This window comes from Rhinopithecus roxellana, chromosome 6, assembly GCF_007565055.1.
Source record: "Rhinopithecus roxellana isolate Shanxi Qingling chromosome 6, ASM756505v1, whole genome shotgun sequence".
NCBI lineage: Eukaryota > Metazoa > Chordata > Mammalia > Primates > Cercopithecidae > Rhinopithecus > Rhinopithecus roxellana.
The window spans coordinates 53,325,271-53,345,664 of NC_044554.1; the positions used below are offsets into that span (position 1 = coordinate 53,325,271).

A 20,394-nucleotide genomic window follows, 5' to 3' on the forward strand; every position below is an offset into this window, starting at 1 on the left:
CAAAATGAACTTGAAATGAGGTCAAAGCTCCCCCATGTTCACTCTACCAACTCCCAAGAAAGATATGACTTGCACCATTTTGTAGAAAGGCAAATTAAGGAGAGGTAACGGTATAGATGGTTACTATATCCTTTCCAGTTTTCTTGCCTTTATTATTGCTCTTCAATGCACCCTGAAGTTAAACGGTATTTTAGCAATGTAGAGTTCCATGTACTGTAAAAAAAAAAAAAAAAAAAAAAAAAAAAAAAAAAGTGATTTTTTTAAATGATTGATTAAACTCCTTAGAACACTGACTGCTAATGTGTTTATTAAATAAATAAAATACAATGCACACTATCTCTAGCCAAATGGGACAGCTCCCAGAACCCTCTCATTGTCTCAGGCCATGACTGGCAATGCCCTGTCTGCTTGGAGTACTCTCTGGTTCTCTTTTCTGGTACCTCCCTAGCCCTCCCCATCCTTCTACTATCTCCACCCATAAAACAGGACACATATTCAGGTGGAATTTAAGAAACCTGTATTTCCCTCCAAACTAGTTTCACCAAAGTCACTAATGCAATTCTTGTTGCTAAATCCAATGGATGCCTTTCTGCCCTCCCCAAACCCCGCTTTTTTTTGAGGTGGAATTTAGCTCTTGTTGCCCAGGCTAGAGTGCAACGTTACTATCTTGGCTCACTGCAACCTCTGGCCCCTGGGTTCAAGTGATTCTCCTATTTCAGCCTCCCAAGTAGCTGGGATTATAGGCACCTGCCACCACGTCCAGCCAATTTTTTGTGTTTCTAGTAGAGACGGAGTTTCATCACGTTGGCCAGGTTGGTCTCAAACTCTTGACCTCAGGTCATCTGCCCAGCTCAGCCTCCCAAAGTGCTGAGATTACAGGCGTGAGCCACAGCACCCAGCTGCCTCTCTGCTTTTATCTGACATGGGCCTCTCAGTATCATGCAGCACTGTTGACCTCGCTGGGATGTTGAGGAATCCCCCTGTCCTGGCTGTCCTCCAACTTCTCTGCCGTCTCGTCCATGTGGAGCTCTTTTTCCTCTTCCCATGCCTCAAATACTGGTACTCTCCAGGCTCTGTCGCAGATCCTCTCTCCTCCCAGCTCCCATGCTCTCCTTCAGTGACATTTCACTGTTAGGTTTATACCTTGCTGCCACTTGATTGCAGTCCCCAGAGGGAAAGGAGACAATTAGTATACTCAGTCTGCCAATTCATGAAAGAAAATCTAAGCTCATTTCAAGAATATTTTTCCATTATATCATACCAACTACGCTAGCTCAATTGAATGCATGTTTTGCATCTCATGGATACAGCTTCAGTCATGGCGGCCTGAAAAGAAAGGAGGCCTCTATCCGTATGGCTCCATCTTGTTCCCCTTTCATGGGACTCTATTTCCTTGCCCAAGATGGTTCCCTTCTTATGGGGAGGAGACTACCTGTAAAATGTTTTCAGTTGACACAAGTGATATTCATTTTAAGATTGCCTAGAATCACTCACTGCTAGACAGCAGCTGGGATGGACTTAGAGGGCATGAACACCGGTCAGTGCTGAGTTCAGGGGCAGTCCTGTAAAGCAGGGACCTTGCTCCAAGACGCTGCCAGTCCAGTTATGAACACAGGGTACCTACACAGAAGACAAGAGTCAGCCATCTAGGGTAGGGGTATGCTGTGGACAACAGAGCGTGAGCAACAGGCAGGAAATAGTCTGTGAGCCTAAGGAAAGACGAGGCAAAAGTCAGTGGGGCTGGTCACAGGGAGGAGTCAGAATAATAATAACTTTTATTGAATCCCTACTATATGTCTGCCCTCTATACAAAACTCTCTCTGTAATCTAACCCAGCCTCAGGGGCTGTGAAGAGGACAATATGAAATGCCTTTTATCAAGTTCTTAGTGTTGTGCAGGACACAATGGGGCATGCAACAAATTGCAGCTATCATCCATTCAACAAATACGTGTGCAGTACTCACCATGCACTAGGCAATGCACAGTTACTGGACATACAATACAAAGCAAGAAAAACATGGTTTCTGTCCTTACTGAGCTTACAGTCTAGAGATGCCTTGCCAAAATGGTAGCCACTAACCACCCATAGTTATTAAAATTAAAAATTCAGTTCCTCAGTCATACTAGCCACATTTCATGGGCTCCACAGACATAAGTGGCTACACTGCCATTATGGCAGCAAGTTCTAATGGCCAGCACTAGAAAGGGGCAGAGAGACATGTATGTAGGGTATGTATGTAATAGGGAGTTACATACCTGTGTGGTGAAGGCTATGATGGAGATTTATAGATGCAAAAGGAGAACATTACTATTGTTCTCCTTCTCATAATCAATATACAGACACTGAGGCTCAGAGAGGTTAAGCAATTTGACCAAGATCACATAGTTAAGTGGAAGAGCTAGGATTTGAACCTAGGTCTGACTTACTCCCATGCTATCTTGGGCTGTTTTGTGGAGGAGGTGATCCAGGCACAGGTAGAATCTGGTTAAAGAGAGAAGATGGAGAAGGCACCCCTCTGGGAAAGTGGGTGCGAAAGTGACAGCTTGGGCAAAGGCACAATGACAGAGATGGGTGAGGCTGGCAGTGGGCTACAAGTAAACCAGTCTGGCTAGAAAAGTAGTGACTTGCTGAACTCATGTCCTTAGAAAGCTAAGTCAGGACTCACCTGCCTTGACGAAAAGCCAAGGCGCTAGAAAACTCAGCCCCACCTGCAGAGCTTGAGTCCTTAGAGGATGTTAGCCAGGAGCGTGGCATGGCCAGAACCACATATTATGAAGATGGCAGTATTTAGGATGACCTGGGCCAAGACTAAAGTTAAAGATTGCAGGGAGGATAGAAGAGAAAGAGATAAATGACAGGTGTGGAGCAAAGAACACTAGAGTGAGAGCCACGAGACCTGTTCCTAAGCTTCAATACTGTGTGACATTGGGCAACAGATTTTACTTCTCTGGACTCCATTTCTTCAATTCTAAAAGGGTAGGGCTGGCCCAGATGACCTCTGAGGTCCCTTTTAGCAACAGTAGTCTAGGATTCTGCAAATGTGAATGGCATTAAGTTAAGAGAAGGGGTAGGAAGTGTAGCATTGATTATGGGGGCAAGGAAGATGGCAGAGTCCAAGATCACACAGAGAAAGGGGTCGTGATGCGCCACTAACAAAATGTTAAAGAGTTTGCCTTTTTTGCTGGGGGGGGGGGGGGGGGCGGGGAATGGACGATGGGAATGGAAGATGGAGACCGGAAAGGATAAGAAGTAGTGAGAAAATCACGGGGTTGTTTTTAAGAATGTCATACAGTATTAGAGATCATTATTTTACACCTTAAAAAGATAGCTTTTCAACTTTTTTAAACCCACGATTTACAGTCGGAAATAAAATTGACATCATGGTCTAGTACACTTGTCCAGTACCTATAATCGAAACAAAAGGTTTATGAAACAATAGTTGCCCTTACTAAGGGCAATGGACTCTAATATTTTCTATTGGATTCCATGTCATTCTTTTTGAAAGCCGGTTGCCTTCTGCTGCATTTATTTTATGATCTATTACTGTATCACGACCCACAGTTTTAAAAACAGTGCCTAAGAGGAGACTCAACAAGTCTTCCTAAGTTGGAGGGGATGGCAGGGCATCCTATCCAAGCATCCGGGAGGCAGCTGCAGAAGCAAACCTGGAGAGGCTCCGGGCTGGGGAGAGTTTGGAGAGTGTTTAGCGAAAGCCCTGATAGGAGAGAGCGCTGTGAAAAGCGAGGACCCAGACAGCTGTGAGCGCCCCTTCGGTGATGGAGGGGGGACCCTCGGGACAGTGAAGACGCGAGGAGGCGAAGATCAGGGTGACGTCGAAGCCAGACTCCGGCAGGAACCCAGCGACCACCCTGGGGGCTGCATTTCCGCGGCGTGCACGGTAGGGCTTCGGTGCCTCTGACCTCGCGTGGCTTTCCGAAGCTCCTCCACTCACCCACCCTCCCCGGGAACACGGCGCGCGCCCACTCCTTCATTCATTCATTCCACTCCTAACTCCGCGAGCGCCAACCGGCTGTGAGATGGGCGAGCCACTTTGCCAGCCCGGGGCTCTCTTTCGGGTCGGTTCCCTCCCCGCCAGCACACGCGCGCACCCTCGCACCTGGGCACACACACACGCGCGTGCACACACACACACAAAGTTCTGGGGGCCCCTCTGCGGACCAGCTCGGCTGCGCTGGGCTCGGAGCCCTGCGCCCGCCGGGTCCAGGCCGGCCCTCTCACCCGCTACCCGGGGCCCGCCCCGCGCCCAGTCCCCCCGCGCTGCGCGGCAGCCCCTCCCGGCGCGGTCCCCTCGGGCCGCCGGCGCGGCTCTGCCCTTCGGCTCGGCCTTCCCCGCCTCGCATCCGTGCCATCGGCGCTCGATTGCGCGCGGACTCCCTGTGGCTCTCCCGGCCCCGCGCCCCGCCCCCGCCCGCCGCCCCCCTCCGCCAGCAACTTTTGCAGAGCCCCCGCGCCCAGCCATGCTGAGCTGAGCCCCGCCGGCCCTGGCCGCGCGCTGCCCCCGGCTCCCGCCCCTCCGCGGACCCGCTCGGGGGCCGCGGCCGCTCGGCGCCTCGGCCTCGGCCGCTCCGCCCGCCTGGCCGCCCCGAGCCCCGAGCCCCCCGCGCCGGGCCCGGGCGGCAGCGGCGGCGGCGGCGGCGGCGCGCCCGGCCCCCTCCCCCGGCGCCGGCCACGGGAGGCGGTGATGCGGGCGCGGGCGGCCTCGGCTGCGCCGAGAGCGGAGACACAGGCTCAAGATGGCAGATTCCGACTGAGGCTGGGGGGGCCGAGCTCGCGCGCCGCTTTCCCGTCCCCGTTGCCATGAACCGCGGACACCCCGGCCCCGATGGCCCCCGTGTACGAAGGTAAGGGGCGCCCGGCCCCGCCGACCCCGCGCCAGCCGCCCGCCGCGGCCCCCGCAGCTTTGTTCTGCCCGCGGCCCCGCGCCCGCAGCCCCCGGCGCCCGCCCCAGCCCCCACCCGGGGCCCGAGGGGGCCGCGACCCCCTCCCTCGCCCGGAAGATGACCGGGACCCGGCGCCGGCAGGGTCCTGCTTCCAGGGCGGGGAGAGGGACCGGGGGCGCAGGAGGGGAGGGGGCGTGTGCGAGGGTGGGCGGCTGCCCGCGGAGGGCAAGGGCGCCGGGGAAGGCGGACCGGTGACTGTGCTTTTTATTTATTTGCGATAAATGAAGGTGATGCGGCTCAGCTTCCACCGCCCCCCCACATTACCTTTCGGAGCACCTCCTTTCCACTTCGCTCTCCGCCCCGCGCCCCTTCCCATTTCTCTCCGCGCCCACCCCACGCTCCTTTATTCTCCGCGAGCCTCCGATTTTGGGGGGGCTGTGGAATCGGAATGCACGGGGCTAGGTGGGGAGAGAGATGAAAAGTCCATGTCAGAGCCAGGCAGAACAATGAAATAGGCGAAAATCTCCCCGCATTAGCGTGTGGAAGGGGACGTGGACTTTGGGTTTTCCAGCCGGGGGAGCGGCGGAGACGTTTTTCTGGCTCGGTCTGGGTCGACCTGTGTTGTGCACCTTCACCTGGCGTCGGGGTATTTTTCCCCATTTGCCTTTAGCAAGAAAGAAAAGAACAGCAAGGCAGAAAAGCAGTAGGTCTGCCTCGCACACTGTCTTTCGTTTCTCTTCAGTCCGTTCTGTCAGCTTCCAGCCAGAAAGCAACCCAGAATCAACTAAGTTTTTACACTTCGATGTGTTTTTGTGTGCTTGTAGTAGGAGAAATTTTAAACCCAAGTGTATCTGATTTTTCAGTCGTTTCATCGTGTAAATGTTTGTCTCATGAAATCATTGAAATCACAGCCTTCACATACTTTTAGTGTGGGTCCCCCTGGCTTTCTTTCGGTTTTGTTCAGATATTCTGTGGATGAAATCGCAAATGAGAGGGGACAGGGTTTGTGTGGCACAGAGGAGGGCGCGAGGGGGGAATGTAATCCGCCTGTAAATCCGGAGAACAGTTGTGGCCAGTGAGACAGGGAAGGCGTTAATAGTTTTATCTCTGTTATAAGAGGCTGATTAAAAAAAAAAAAAAAAACTTATCTGAAAAGAAAATCTGTTATTAGATTCAGGGCTCCAAATGAATTAGGTTTCTGGCCGGAATAAAGTTACCAGTCAGGCCCTGGATAACGAGGCTGTAAATAACCTATGGACTGTAAATATTTTTTTTCAGACTCTCTTAGAAACAAAGGGGCTGTTTAGAAGGCAACAGAGAGATGTTATTCCAGGGGCTTTCCTCTTTGATTCTGAAGAACACAAGGTCCATTTAACCATTCGACAAAACAAAACGAAATTTCTGATCACTCCACCACGCAGAATAGAACATGCCGGTGGACATGTGAACATGCGGGAGAACCCATGTCGGGCGTTCATTGTTCATCTGCGTCTACAGGAGGGGGCTACAGTCAATGCTCCCACTGTCTAGAGTGTTAAAATGAAACAATTTTCTCTTTATTAAGTACCTCCTTGAGACTCCCTCTGCTGGACACTCCTGGTGAGTTGCGAGAAGGAACTTGGCATTGAATTCAGAACTATAGTAAACGGCTGGTTTCCCTGTTACTAGGGACCGGGTATGTGAGTTGGGGTGTATTTTGTCAACTTTGTGGAAAGCCATCTTGGGAACTGCACTGTTCTCCTCCTGCTCCTTTCATTCTAAATCCATACGGAATGTAGGCCATGCCCCCGAGGCTGAGACTTGGCTCTCCCCGTTCCTGCTACATTGTTCTTCCAGTTCTTTAGGCCAGATAAGAATGGCAGGTGTGTAGGGTGTTACGGTTTAAGAATAATCATGGATCTCAAAAGTCTCATGAACTGTTTTTATTTGCCAGCCTTCCTTCCCTGTCTCAGGTGACCTCCGTGGTGGCCTCTTTTTTCAGCCCTCGGTTTCCCTCCATCTTATCCATGTGCCTTCTTCATTATTCCTGTGCTGTGCACCCTTTTATTCCGGATGTTTCTCTGTGCACCTTTATAATTATTTTTCTAATCTTCTTCCCCATCCCACCTCAACTAGCCCACATCACTCTTCCAAAAGCCCAGGCCTGGGTGTTTTTGAAAGAGATTGTTGGATATGCTCTACAACAGGTGACCCCTAGAATCAAGGATTAGGTTGCTAGGACCCGCATTCACTCACTGATGAGTGTGCCAAGACTCTGATGACCTCCTTTCTCCCGCCGTGGTAACATCCGCTGGGTTCAGGAAACCTGATTTTTCCCCTATCTCAATCAGAACACATGGACTCCCTGTGTGCACGCTAAATGAGCAGAGCTTTTCCCGTAGATTTCTATAACAAGAGGGATTCCTTGTGGATTTTGAGCTCCTCTGTGCATGATTCTTCTCAGGAAAAGTGTAGTGACACAAGGGGGAATTGTTTCAACGGGGTGCTGCTGCACCAGGTTGGAATACCAGGTGAAGGCCCAGATGCATTAATGGAGCTTTCTGAACTGCCAGAGATTTAGACAGAAATGCTGTTTTTGAAACAAGGGGTATTTGATAATACGAATTAATGGGTGGCAAAGAGAATCAGTCTTCCTGGGCTTTCTTGAAGAATAGGTGTATAAATAGCATGTTAGTTTTTGGTGGTTTGGAACTGAACTTCTTATAAAAAAGGTTTATTTTCTTTAGAAGGTTAAACATTTGCCTTGTGATTGTATTTCCTCTATCAACTTGCTTAGCAAGGCTTTTTCAATATCTAGTGCAAAGGCCAACAACCAAGGTCTCTATTGCCATGGGTTCTGAATGAGAGGAGCCTGAATTCCAAGTTATTTATGTTTTCCTCTCCCTGAGATATGCTGTGTTGATTACTATTGGCTTATGTAAAGGAACACTTTACAGACTTCCAAAAACTGTTCTGCTGCAATTCATCATCAGATAGACCTGAAGATGCCTATCTACCAAGCTGTCTACCAAGAAATGAGATTCGGAATCATCTTCAGTTAGCAGAGTTTGATGATACATGCCCTAAAATATCTGTTCCTGTGTGTAGGTTTTATATTTTAAAAATTAGTAAGTATAAATATTGCTTTTCTTCTCACCATATTTGAGTAGTAAGTAAGGTGCCTTAATCTTATCCTTGATTTCAGACAGTGTGCTATGATACTTGCATCAGAGAAACCTGAGTTTGAATCTAGCCATATGACTTTGGGCTTTATTGAATTGTGCAGGAACTCCATTAGAAACTAGTGCATGTAAAGTCCCTGGCCATAGTAAGCATCTTCTCAGTGTGTGTTAAATCCCTCTATCTTCTGAGATGCTTACAGGCATGATGACTCCAGGGAAAGAATAACCCACAAATAGTTTAGAAAACCAATAATAGCAACATCTCAATTATTAATCTCCTGCGATTCCCTTTCCAGTTTGGGCACCAGCAACAATAAACCCCCTATAGCCATAGAAGAAAGAACCTTCTTTTTACCCCCTCTGTGACCTTTCCAGATTCTTTATTTGCATTGAGCTTCTGCTAGTTTCAGGTAGAGAATTTCTCTTCTATAGTGGCACTTTCTGTGCTACTTGAAAAATGTGGAAATAAACTGCTGGGGCAGAGTTTCAGGGGCTGCAGCTGTGCCTCTTGGAAAGTATCCCCAGGTATGAAAGATAACCTTTGCCCTTAACCAAGATCCATTCCTAAACAAGGCAGCAGGCTGGGCAAGGGAGCACCCAGAGGTGGTTCACCAAGGGCCTCCTCCAAGGGGAGGCTTGTCGCCCACCACAAGCCAGGGTCTGCCTCATCATGCATTAAACATCATTTTCCTACAAAAGGCAATAATTAGGTGCTTTCTGTAAGTTACAGCGGCTCAGATTCTTTGTATTTTATGTTTTATATTTCTCTCTCTCTCCCTCTCTCTCTCTCTCTCTCTCTCTCTCTCTCTCTCTCTCTCTGTCTCTCTCTCTCTCTCTCTCTCTCTCTCTCTCTCTCTCTCTCTTCCTCCCATAGAGACCAGCAGTCTTGGTGAACCACCTTTGAGGTTTGTATGGAACAAAGTAGTGATGATCAAGAGGATGTGATATGTGAGCATTTCTTATTGTTCTCTGACCATGTAATTCGCCCATGCTTTCTGGTAGTCTTATTGATGACAATTCAAGGACTTTGGGTTGGTATCAAAGACGGGCTTCAGAATAATGGCAGCAGACTTTACATAACCACCGATGGGATGTGAACTTGAAAGGCCCAAACTCGCAAGAGTTCCATTTCATATGGCAATTCCCTGTTGCGGGGTAAAAAGAAAAGGAAAAACCTAGAGTATAGGAAGATCTTTATTTTTCCTCTAAAAGAAACCCAGATGCTTGAGGGTCATGGTGATCTTGGTGACTTAGGCCATATTGACTTTGTGCTGTGCACCGCCCTGCACCCTTCACCCACATGAACTCACGTGTGCCACCACTTGACAGACGAGGGCCCATGTTTAATGCATTCATCCAGCAAACATTTATGTAGGACCTTGCTGTATGCCAGGCCCTGTGGCAGGTTCTGGGTTTGTCAAAATAACAAAATCTTAATCGTTGTCCTCGACTTTACAGGGTGGGGGAAGTGAAAGAAGCATAGACTCATTAGACCTTGGGTCTGATTCAAGATGGAATTTTTTCTTCTTTTTTCTTTAAGTGGCAGTTCATACTTCTGACATGCCTGTGTTTTCTTCAGCTAGAACAGGAAGACTTGGCTAGGCACGGTGGCTCACACCTGTAATCCCAGCACTTTGGGAGGCTGAGGTGGGTGGATTAGGAGTTCGAGACCAACCTGGCCAACATGGCGAAAGCCCATCTCTATTAAAAATACAACAACAACAAAAAAATTAGCTAGACGTGGTAGTGGGAGGCTGTAATCCCAGCTACTTGGGAGGCTGAGGCAGGAGAAGTGCTTGAACCCAGGAGGCAGAGGTTGCAGTGAGCTGAGATTGTGCCATTGCACTCCAGCCTGGGCAGTGGAGTGAGGCTCTTTCTCAATAAATAGGTAAATAAATAAAGAGTGGGAAGACCCCATTTTCCTATTTTCTCTTTAAGTATTTTCTTTACGTGGACTCAGAAAAGTGTTTCTGAGTGTAGAAAATACTCATTATAAGCTTTCTTAGAAATGTCCTTAGATATTACTGTCTCTAACTTGCAAAATATCCTGTCTTCCTCTATTTGTTACTTAAATCTTACATCCTTGCCAATGCAAATATGTTTCTAATTTGCACAAGTTCTCAGAGATGTTCATTTGCGATATTTGGTGTGTCGTAGGCTCTGTTGCGAGTGGACTCTTGCATCATACATGGCTGTTGGAGAATGGATTCCCAGCCTTGTCGCCTGACTGAGACCTTGTATTCCAGGTAGTTGAGTGGCACTTGGTGGTGGGGCTGTAGATCAGGCCGTCACTCCAAAGCATTCAGTGGCTGCTTACACAGAGCGGATCATTCAGGGAATTGTGGAAAAAGAAAAGCCTGGCCTAGCTTCAGGGGCATAGAGCCCCAGAGCAGAAGACCTTGACAGAGATACAGTTCACCCCCGTCTTCAGGAAGGTGAATGTCCGTGACTTGAAATTGTCAGTTCATTAATTTCTTTTTTTTTTTCCAGGAAAGGGCAGTTGGAACTCCCTGAGTGACCAATTCCAGTATTCTATTAACCTGATTGTCAAGAAATTCCTGGGCCTGGCTGAAATCTCGCCTGCTGTCATTCAAACTTGTTTTCTTTTACTCAATTCCTTTCTCTAAAACCTTTCATATACTTAAAGATAATAACTGGGTCTCTTTAGCTTTTTCCTCACAGAGCCTGTTTTGTGTCACTGAAAGCATCTCTTCTCCTCTGAACTCTCTCTAGTTTCTCCCTATTTAAAAAAATGGTGGCAGTTAAAACTGAATACAGCTCTTTAATAATGTTCTCATTAGTACCGTGTATAAGAGAAAAACGACTTCAGGGTTCTTGCATCATCGTGAACCCCTGGAGGGCAGGAACCATGTCTGATTCATCTTTGTATCCCCTACAATAGCCGTGCAGTTCCTTAAACCTAGTAGGCACTTCATAAATATTTGTGGAATTGACTGTTCCTTTTAATGCATCTAAGTTATAGCTTACGCAGCCCTGGATTGGTGACTCATCTGTAGCTCGCATTCATTTCGGCCGTGAGTCTTTATTTTTCTTGTACTTGTGTCTGGCATCCCTCACCCCAACAAAGCCACCTTCTGCTTAACTCCACTGATCACTTTGCATTTCACCCCTCAACTTCCAACTCTTTAGAATCTTGCTTAATTATCTCCTGTAGATCCGACAAACAGAATGCAGAGGCCATAAGTATGAAAACTTCTTGAACTACACTTGAAAGAAGGGTGAGCACACAGAAGAATCTTGATGATTCTGAGCAGTGTCAGGTCATCCTCATTTAGAAAGGACGGTTTGTCAAATTCTTTATAGATTCTGAGTCAGCTAAAGCCATACCTGTTTTACTAGGTTCTCCAAGGTGAGTGAGCTAGGTGTTTATGAGAGTGGTTACAAGTCAGACTTTCAGAGGGTAGTCCTCCCTGTCTTTGGTCTAAAGCCAATGGAAAAGGCAAAAGATGTAATGAACGACATCACTGCAGCTTGTGTTTTTTCTGACAGATATCTTTGCCCTTAGAAAGCAAGCTAGTAAAATCATTGCCAAAAAAAAAAAAAAAAAAAAAAAAAAGGCAGCAAACATTTAAAACTCCAAAATAACTTCGTGGTTTTATAGCGACTTATTTCTGAACACAGCATTGAACAAATTTGTAGTGTTTTTGAAAGTAGTCTGTTTTAACAATTCTTGCCTAAGTACTTTTGCCTTAGTAGGTTCTGATCAATTAAATGCCACTGTGTTTAAGCAGAATTAAGATTGATCAGTTCTTCTGCATGTGTTAATGCTGTCGACTTTATAAAAACCTTTGTCACAAAAAGAATGCAGTCTAATACGTGAGTGGACAAGGACATTTTCCTCCAGGTGGTTCTGTCCATCTGCAGTGAGAGATCACCACAGAACCTTCCATAACATTGACTACAAAAGCACTTCTGGCTCCACACAGTTACAGATTTGCATCTTGATGAACAAAGGGTTTGTTTGTGTATTTTTACCATTTTCCTTCATACTAATATTTCCCTGTTAATTCAACCTATGGAATTGTTATTTCGAAGTAAAATCATTCGTCCAAGAACTTATGATAAGAAGCCACCTCCATACAATATAGAACTTATAGTTTCATAGCATTAGGGAAGCAAATTTTAATGGTGTTTGTGCCTGGATTTCTGTTAAAAGTCACAGGGTTATAATGCTGAGATTGTGAGTATTAAATTAAAAAATTTTAAAAAGTCACAGGGCAGGGAGATTTGGAAAACTCCAGCTTATTGCTGATTGTGGAAATATGTTCTTTTAAAATTCGTTTATTTTGTATCTAACGAAAGATTTATAGGGCTCTGACAAAAACCAGCAGGTACAGTTGTGAAATTGTACAGAAAGACAGCACGTTACACCTTCCTGAATTCTGTGTCATGGCATCTACTCACCAAAATCTGAGCAGATAGCAGGGACTTCTGGAGGAAAGTAAGTGCCAGGGGAACTCGTGACAGGGAGAAGGAGCACCAAGAGAGAAAGCGCACGTGCTTTTGACCTTTTCCCCTGAACCACTCACCTCTGCAGCTCCAGCACAGTGTCATTACTATTATTCATTAAGTGTAACCTGCACCATCAGGAAAAGATTCATCAGTGTTCATTACATTCTGTTAACTGAGCCTGGGAGGTTCTCTAATGTATTACAGAAATGCTTCCGCTAGTCAATGGTTAAAGAAATTCTTTCATTTGCTTGTTACAGTGACTTACTCCAAAGAGAATTTAAGGCTGCTTAAATGGTTAAGTTTAAGGTAGAGAGGGAAATTAATTTATGTAGATCAATTTTGTGGATAGCTTCTTTCCAAGGATGTCGGATAAATGAGGTATTCCTGTAGAAAGAGACAACAGAAACAGGCAAAGCTCTTGTGTTGGCTTAACAAGGTGAATAAGCAGAGTGCATAATGGAATTCATTTGCAAAGTAATTTTTGCTTGGCTGGAGTGGTAAGCACAAAATAGACTAGCAGATGAGAATGGTAAGTGTTTGGGATCAGTTGTTAAAAGGTTTAAAAGGGGTTCTAATTCGAGTGACATTTTGTGGTGTGGAGAAGGGGACCAGTATTATCAGAATGGTACTTGAACAAGGTAATTTTTACTGGCCTGGGTATAATAGAAGGAACCAGACAGCCAGGGGCAGGCCATGCTGGGAGGCCTTGTGGTGCAGTGAAAGGCACTGCGGCCATGGAGATGGGACAGGGCTCTTGTTGGGGTGGTGCAAGAGAACACACATCGAGCACTTGTCAGTTTGCCTGGTCCAGGGATTCAATAAATGTTGGTTTCTTTTTGCTTTCCTCCCCACACCTTATGGCAGTGATCTAGGATCAGGAAAACTTGCTGGGATTGGCAATACCATGATGTTCTGTTTTTCTAAAGCATCTCTTTTTGTAAGCTCACTCGCATTTCACAGGATCCGACTGGGTCGTAGTATAACCCTGGTGGGATCTTCATGCATGAATATTCAGTCTTTGACACATGAGGAATCTGAGGCCAGAGCAATGAAGATGCTGCCCCAATGTTATGTGTGCTGGGGGAGCAGAGCTAGGGCTCTTCCTCTCCCTTCCCCTGTAGCAGTATGCATAGAAGCCCCAGAATACTCCAGAATGCTGAGTGGGGCTTTGCTAGGCTGCACTGCCAGGTGGGGCTCCAAGTATACTGGTTCCTACCAGGTTGTCAGAGCCACTTCCTTTGTCCCCAGAGGCATACGGAAGCTCCTGAGTGCTGGTTCTCCCTGTCCCTTTGCAGCCCACAGTACTGCACTGAGCCCCTCCTGCGGGGAGCATTTCCCTCTGTCCCAAAGAAAGCGAGGCCACGGTGCCCCCAGTGGTTCCTTGTGTTTTCCTGAGAAAGTTCGCAGCTTGTCACCATGATCTACTTATTAACAACAACAACAAAAATCACAGGAGAGAAGTCAGTACAATCATGATGAGTTTTACAGAACCTCAAAGCACTTTTAAGTCATTAAGCAGCTTAAAAAAAAAAAACAAACAAACTGATTTCCCAAGGTACAGTTTAAAGTCATTCTATCTCTTTGACATCACCAAAACTTGAGCCCTACCTCTTGTTTCTAGGCATGACAGTCTGACCTCAGATAGGCTCCTGTTGCTGTAGTCTTTGTCTGGGGCTACTCCACACCTGCCTGGGAAGCATTTCAGTCCAGCTGAGCAGCCTTTGAAATTAGTTGAACACTCAGACGTTCACGCTTATAAGACAGAAACCAGGGGGTGAGCTTGCCTTGACATTTGTGGGTCTTGGGTCAAGCGTGTGAAGCGAGGCCCCCGGTCTGCCATCCACCCAACTCTCTCTCTACTCCTGTTCTGTGTGTCCAAGTTGCGACCACTCCTGCCTCCCCTTGGGCCTGGGGTGCCTCTTACCCACCTTCCAGGTCTACCTATACACCCACAGGCCCTGGGAAATGGCCTGGAAGCATGCATGAAGCCTTTTGGGCAGGGAATATCATGGCCCCGGGGGCCCAGAGCCTGGCCTTGAAGAAGAGAGTGAGTGCTCAGCCTATGGATGGGCACAGCTCCTGACCCTTGGGGAGGGGTGAGCTTAGGCCTTGACCTAATAAGGTTCAGGGCTTGACCCCTCATTTCTCTGTCCTAAAGGCAGTACTGATAAGGGGACACCTTGCTTCAAAAACTTAAGCAATAAAGGCAACCTGAAATGTTTCTTGTTTATATGGCTGGTGGTTGCATTTCTGCATCCTTTGCTCTCCTTTTCCTCCTCAACCTTGGTCTCATACATATGATTGCTTCCTAAAGCATAGTTGATGAAACTGACCCATTTCCTGTTACTTGCCAAAGTAGCTTAGTAACCAGTATGTTCCTTCTGCTGATGAAACCTGACAGAGAACCTGGTAAAGTTGATAGCTGTTGTGTTTTTTAGGTTTCAGCCACTGACTTCCATGGCCTCTCCTACCATCCTTCTTTGATGGCATCTCTCCTCTCTGCTTCCACCTATTTATATTTTCCCACATGTCTACCCACAGAGCCAGGCTTCCTTACCTACCTGTTTATTCTTTGACTGTGTGTTCCTTGTGTGTGTATTTGCCTTGTTTTACTTGTAGGCTTGAAGGTCTAAGTGGATGTACACATGGAACCATCTTTGGGGTGCATTTGTGTAAGGGACTGTGTGGAAGAAGTGGTTCTTCAGCCTTTCTGCCCTTTGGGTCCCTGGAGGGCTTGTTACCACAGATTGCTGGGTTTCACCCCGAGAGTCTCTAATTCAGTAGATCTGTGGTAGGACCTGAGAATTTGCATTTCCAATTGAGGACCATTGTTTTGGAGGAGTACATTCAGAACAAAAAGTCAGAAATATTTAAAATCAGATGGTGGTTGTTTTGATGAGAGCTTTTCTTGGATGTGAGAGAGTCAAGTACCTGGCATTGGCATTCTTCGCAACTCTACTGCCTTTTGTGGCCATGACTTCCAGAAGCCACAGGCACGTGCAGATCCAGCCTCCAGCCTTCCTCTCCTCCCACCCGCCTTCACATCTTCTCAGGGAAGGTCAGAAAGTGCAGGAGCCACTTTCTCTTGTTCATCCAGAGCCAGCTTGTCTGTGTAGTTCATCCAGTTTGGTCTTGGGGCCCCAGAATAAAATGGACCAAATGTTATCCTTACAGTAATAATACACTATTATTAACTAATATTTAAGAGCTCTATGATTTTCTCCATTTATAGAAGAGGAAATTGAGGCTTAGAGATATGAAATAACGTATGCAAGGACTCATAACAAGTAATTGGTAGAGCCGGAGTTTGAACCTCAGTCCACCTGTCGCCAGCGCATGCCCTTACCTTCACTGGCAGGCCACCCTGCTTCTCGCAGGTAAGTTAGAGTGATCCATGCCATGTACAAGACTGACTCCACTAAGAAGGATCTGGGATCCTCCTTGGAGAAGAGACAGTCAAGCTGGAGACCAAAGGTGCTAACACAGATTTCTGTGATGCTCTTGTTCCATTTGTCGTGTTCATCAAACAGGGTCAAGTGAGGTGGTGCGTGGACAGCACTTGGACCCATGGCTGGCATGTAGGAGTGTGGTAGAGGGCAGCCAAACCACAAGTCCCCTTTGAGAATAAAACATATCAAACATTCAGGAATACTCTTACTGAGACCTCTAAGGAAAAACATATTATAAGAAGATGATCATAACAGCTAATACTTACCGCACACTTGCTATTGCCAGTTCTGCGCTAAGATTTTACATGTGTGAATTCATTGAATCCCTGTAGTAACACTCAAAAGAGGTTCCACTTCCACAGTGTTACACAGAGGCACAGGCAGGTGAGGCATCTCCTGAGTGCAGAGATGGGATCGACTCTAGGCAGTCTGGGTCCAGAGCTCACTCCTGACCACCAGCTGCCCAGTGGAGAGTCTTACCCATCCCTCCTAGATGAGAGAGGGAAGTTTGTGAATACATTGGTTCTTCTCCAAGTATAAATGGTCTTTGTTTTCATCAAAATCTGGAGAAGTATTTTAAAACTTGAGAGACCGATTTCTGTTGCTCTTCTTAAAAGATAAGGTGGTAGGACATAGGTTAGGCATGGACCATAAGAGTGGTGAAGGGGTTAGCTCTATCCAATGTTAAAATAAACCATAACACTTCAAATTTGGGACAAAATTTGACAGACCCATCCATAGGGCAGAAGAGGGGAGGCAGATTTCAGGTTCCATAGTCTGTGAGCATTTACCACATGGTGGAGGAGGTGCCGTGAGGCCATGGGAAAAGGAAAGCTGATTATCCAAATGGGAATGGGACTGTATGAGAGCGATTTGAAAAATCTCAGTGGGTCTCATCACCTCACATCATTACACCAACATAAATTCTGCCTGATTAAAATGGGAAGTTTGACAAAAATATGTTCAAAATACATTCAGTGTTCTGGGGACTCTCCTAGGTGCCAAGTGTACAGCATTGAGCAAAACGGATAAAACTCCTGCCCTGAAGCAGCTTGCGTTTTAGCAGATAAAGGCAAATATTCCACTTTCACAAAAGCTTGAAGGAAATGGAAGTGGATATTTATTAAACCTCTGGAGGAGTTGAAATTTCTAAGATTAGAAGCTAGAGATGAACTCACAGAGGAAAATATTGTTAGTCTTATAAGCATAAACTTTCTCCAAATGTTAAGGTTATTTCCAGTTTTACTATCATGAGTTATTCCTCAGTATAATTCTATGTAACGTTGAGGTTTGTCTAGATGTTAGGATAGGTCCTCCAAAGTAGATATCCTAGGTCAAGGGATTTGAACATCTGTTGGGTTCTAGATACATCACCAGGTTAATTTCCTCTCCAAAGTTTAATACTTTTTTTTTTTTGTTTGTTTTTTTTTTTTTTTTTTTGAGACAGAATCTTGCTCTGTTACCTAGGCTGGAGTGTAGTGGCATGATCTCAGCTCACTGCAACCTCTGCCTCCTGGGTTCAAGTGATTCTCCTGCCTCAGCCTCCTGATTAGCTGGGATTACAAGCACCCACCACCACACCCGGCTAATTTTTGTATTTTTCATAGAGACGAAGTTTTACCATGTTGGCCAGGCTGTTCTCGAACTCCTGACCTCAGGTGATCCGCCTGCCTTGGCCTCCCAAAGTGCTGAGATTACAGGTGTGAGCCGCCACGCCCAGCCTAAAGTATAATATGTTTATATTAAACAAATCAAACCACCAAGATGAAAATTTAAATTAACCCACCTGTTTGGGTGCTTCTCTCATTGTCTGGGCCCTGCTGTCTTTCTACCCTCTCACCAGGTGTCATATCATTCTCAGGTTTTCAATGCTCCCTCTATCTGTTAGGGACTCCTAAAGTTGTATCTTTACCTAGACTTCTTTTTTGAGCTCCAGAGTCATAAAGCCATCAAACTACTGGACTTCTCTCTTTGGATATCTCATAGGGATCTCATCCTTAACACATCCAAAGGAAACATCTTGGTCAACCCCTGAAATATACTCCTGTTCTGGAATTCTTTATTTCCATAAACGGCACCTTCTGTCACCCAGTAGTTCACATCAGAAACCCAGAGTCATCCTTGACTTTGTTTTACTTAACGTTTAATCCATCACCAAATTGTATAGATTTTTGCCTCCCAGGTGTAGCCATTCTCATCATTCGCCGTAGCTGTGTTCTCTAAAGTCGCCAGGAACACTGAATTAGTGAATACTGAATCAGTCATTACTCCTAAGGGAGATACAGAGTTAGGTTCCTGTGAGCCTCTGGTCATATTAACATTGACTGATCAATACGTAGTATCAGTTTCATTGGTGTAATAATGTTGCATGTTGGTAGATGTTGTACGTTGGTATAGCATTACATACGTTGGTGTGATGATGTTTTATGTGTGTTTCTGTTTAAACATATATTTTAGCATATAGTTTTGATTAACGTCAAACTCATGCCCAACGGCACTTTAACTCATGCCTGAATGAGCTTATCTGACACATGCATTACTCATAAGGCACATCACAGTCTTCTGGTGCTTAGGAGCACGAAGCAGCACTTTAGCACTGTGCTTGGGGTCCATTTAAACAGCAAAATCACCAAGAAAATACACCAAAATGCAAAAAAAAAAAAAAATGCGGCACTATATAGACTGTTGAAAGGGTACTTGTTTATAGTATAAGAGCTGAAGCAGGAAGGCGGAATGTCACCATCGTGGAGCTCCGCTAGGAATGCGTGTGTTGGCCAGTGCAACTTTTTTGCTGCTCCGCGCATGCACAGGCATGACCAAAAGTGCCCTGAGTGTTGACTTTGGGGTTACAAACACCTTTTAGTGAGTAGGTGAATTCGCAAATGTGGAATCTAGGAATAATGACGACAGACTGTTTATCGTGAAGCCATCCATTTCTGTCTCCACTGCCATCCCTTGTCTGGGGGTTGGCACACTTTTTCTGTAAAGGTCCACATGGTGCATATTTGAGGCTTTGCAGGCCATCTGGTCTCTGCCGCAGCTACCCAAGTTATAGAGTGAAAGCTGCACAGACAATACATACACAAGTTGCGCGGGGGGTGCGGAGAGGTGGGAGGGGGCGTGTTCCAGCAAAATATTATTCCTAAAAGCAGACTTGGGTTTGAATTTGGCGCCCAGCCTGTAGTTTGGATCCCTGTAGCTAGCCTAAGCCGCCATAATGTCTCATCTGAACTGGTTTCCTGACTTGTCCCCCCATACCTGTTCTTGACCTTCCCCAGCCAGTTTCCCATAGTGATATTAAGTGCACATTAGATCCTGTCACTATCGCACTTCAGATGTCCAACTGCGTCCCATCACACTTGGAAGAAAATCCTGAATCCCAAACAGCATGGGTCACAGCACAGTCCCAGCTTGCTTCTCTGATCTCCCTGGACACCAGTCTTCCCCTCTGTTTGCCCCATCCTTTCCTCTTTCAGTTCTGTGACTGTTCCCAGCTGTTTCTTGCTTCAGCACCCTCTCCCACACAACAGTCTTCCCTTCTGGAATGCTCTCCTGCCTGGCAGCCTGGTTAATTCATGCTCACTCTGTGGTCACACCTCAAATGTCACTTCCTCCAGGAGGCCTTCCCTGATCCTCTAGCGTATATCAAATTCCCCTCTTCTCATCTCAGAGCACCCTCTTCTTTTCCTTCATGACACTTGACAATTTTCAGGAACCCACTTATTTGGGCATATTTGTTTTCCACTTGCCTTCCCCATTAGGCTGCAAGCTCCACGAAGATAGAAACGCATCTGTGGCTGTCTCTGTGTTCTCTACCCCGTTACCATCATGCACATTGTAGACACTTCCGAAAACTTGGCAAATCAGTGAATGATTGTACAACATGCTTTTGTTCATATAGATTTTTGTATGAACCTGCAATCGAGGAAATTGCTACCCTTTTAGAGTGTATAGTGTATCTTCAAAAATTGACAGTGATGATTAAAAGCAAAAGACATCTTGATAGATGAGTTTGTAAATGGGTGTGAATGTGTATCTTTATTGTCAAAGGGTGATTCTGAAACAGACACTCTGTGAACAGGTATATCCGGTGTGAAGTTTTGTCCCTGGCACTTGAGAGCTGCATTCAATCCTGCTGGTCTCAGTTTTCCCCTAGAGCTTTGGAACTTTGCTGGTAACATTTTCACATGAGGAAGTGGAGGTAAAGTTTGCTTTAGGAGGCATTTCAGCACCCCTCTTAAAAATTGACTTTGCTCTCATTTCTTCGCTCAAACCATCACCCCATCTCTCTTAGACTTTGTTGGTGCAAGTTGTCGTTTCTACAGTGTTGCCCCATCTGGGGAAGAAATCTTTGATTTGTCAGAGAATCATCTAAGCAATGAAGTTCCAACTTAGGGATTGTTCCCAAG

General features: G+C 46.2%; 1 protein-coding gene across 5 annotated transcripts in view; it reads left to right on the forward strand.

Annotated features, from left to right (window-relative positions):
• Positions 1 to 4,479: 4,479 nt before the first annotated feature.
• The window catches only part of HIPK2 (homeodomain interacting protein kinase 2), a 220,257-nt gene continuing 204,342 nt past the window's right edge, over positions 4,480 to 20,394 (forward strand). For 3 of the 5 annotated variants that reach the window (XM_030931935.1, XM_030931937.1, XM_030931938.1), the window contains exon 1: positions 4,584 to 4,863. In XM_030931935.1, coding sequence (XP_030787795.1) covers positions 4,845 to 4,863 — 19 coding nt within the window. In that variant the 5' untranslated portion in view covers positions 4,584 to 4,844. Of the gene's footprint in view, positions 4,864 to 20,394 lie in introns of all 5 variants that reach the window. The other 2 variants (XM_030931934.1, XM_030931936.1) reach the window with 1 other exon arrangement.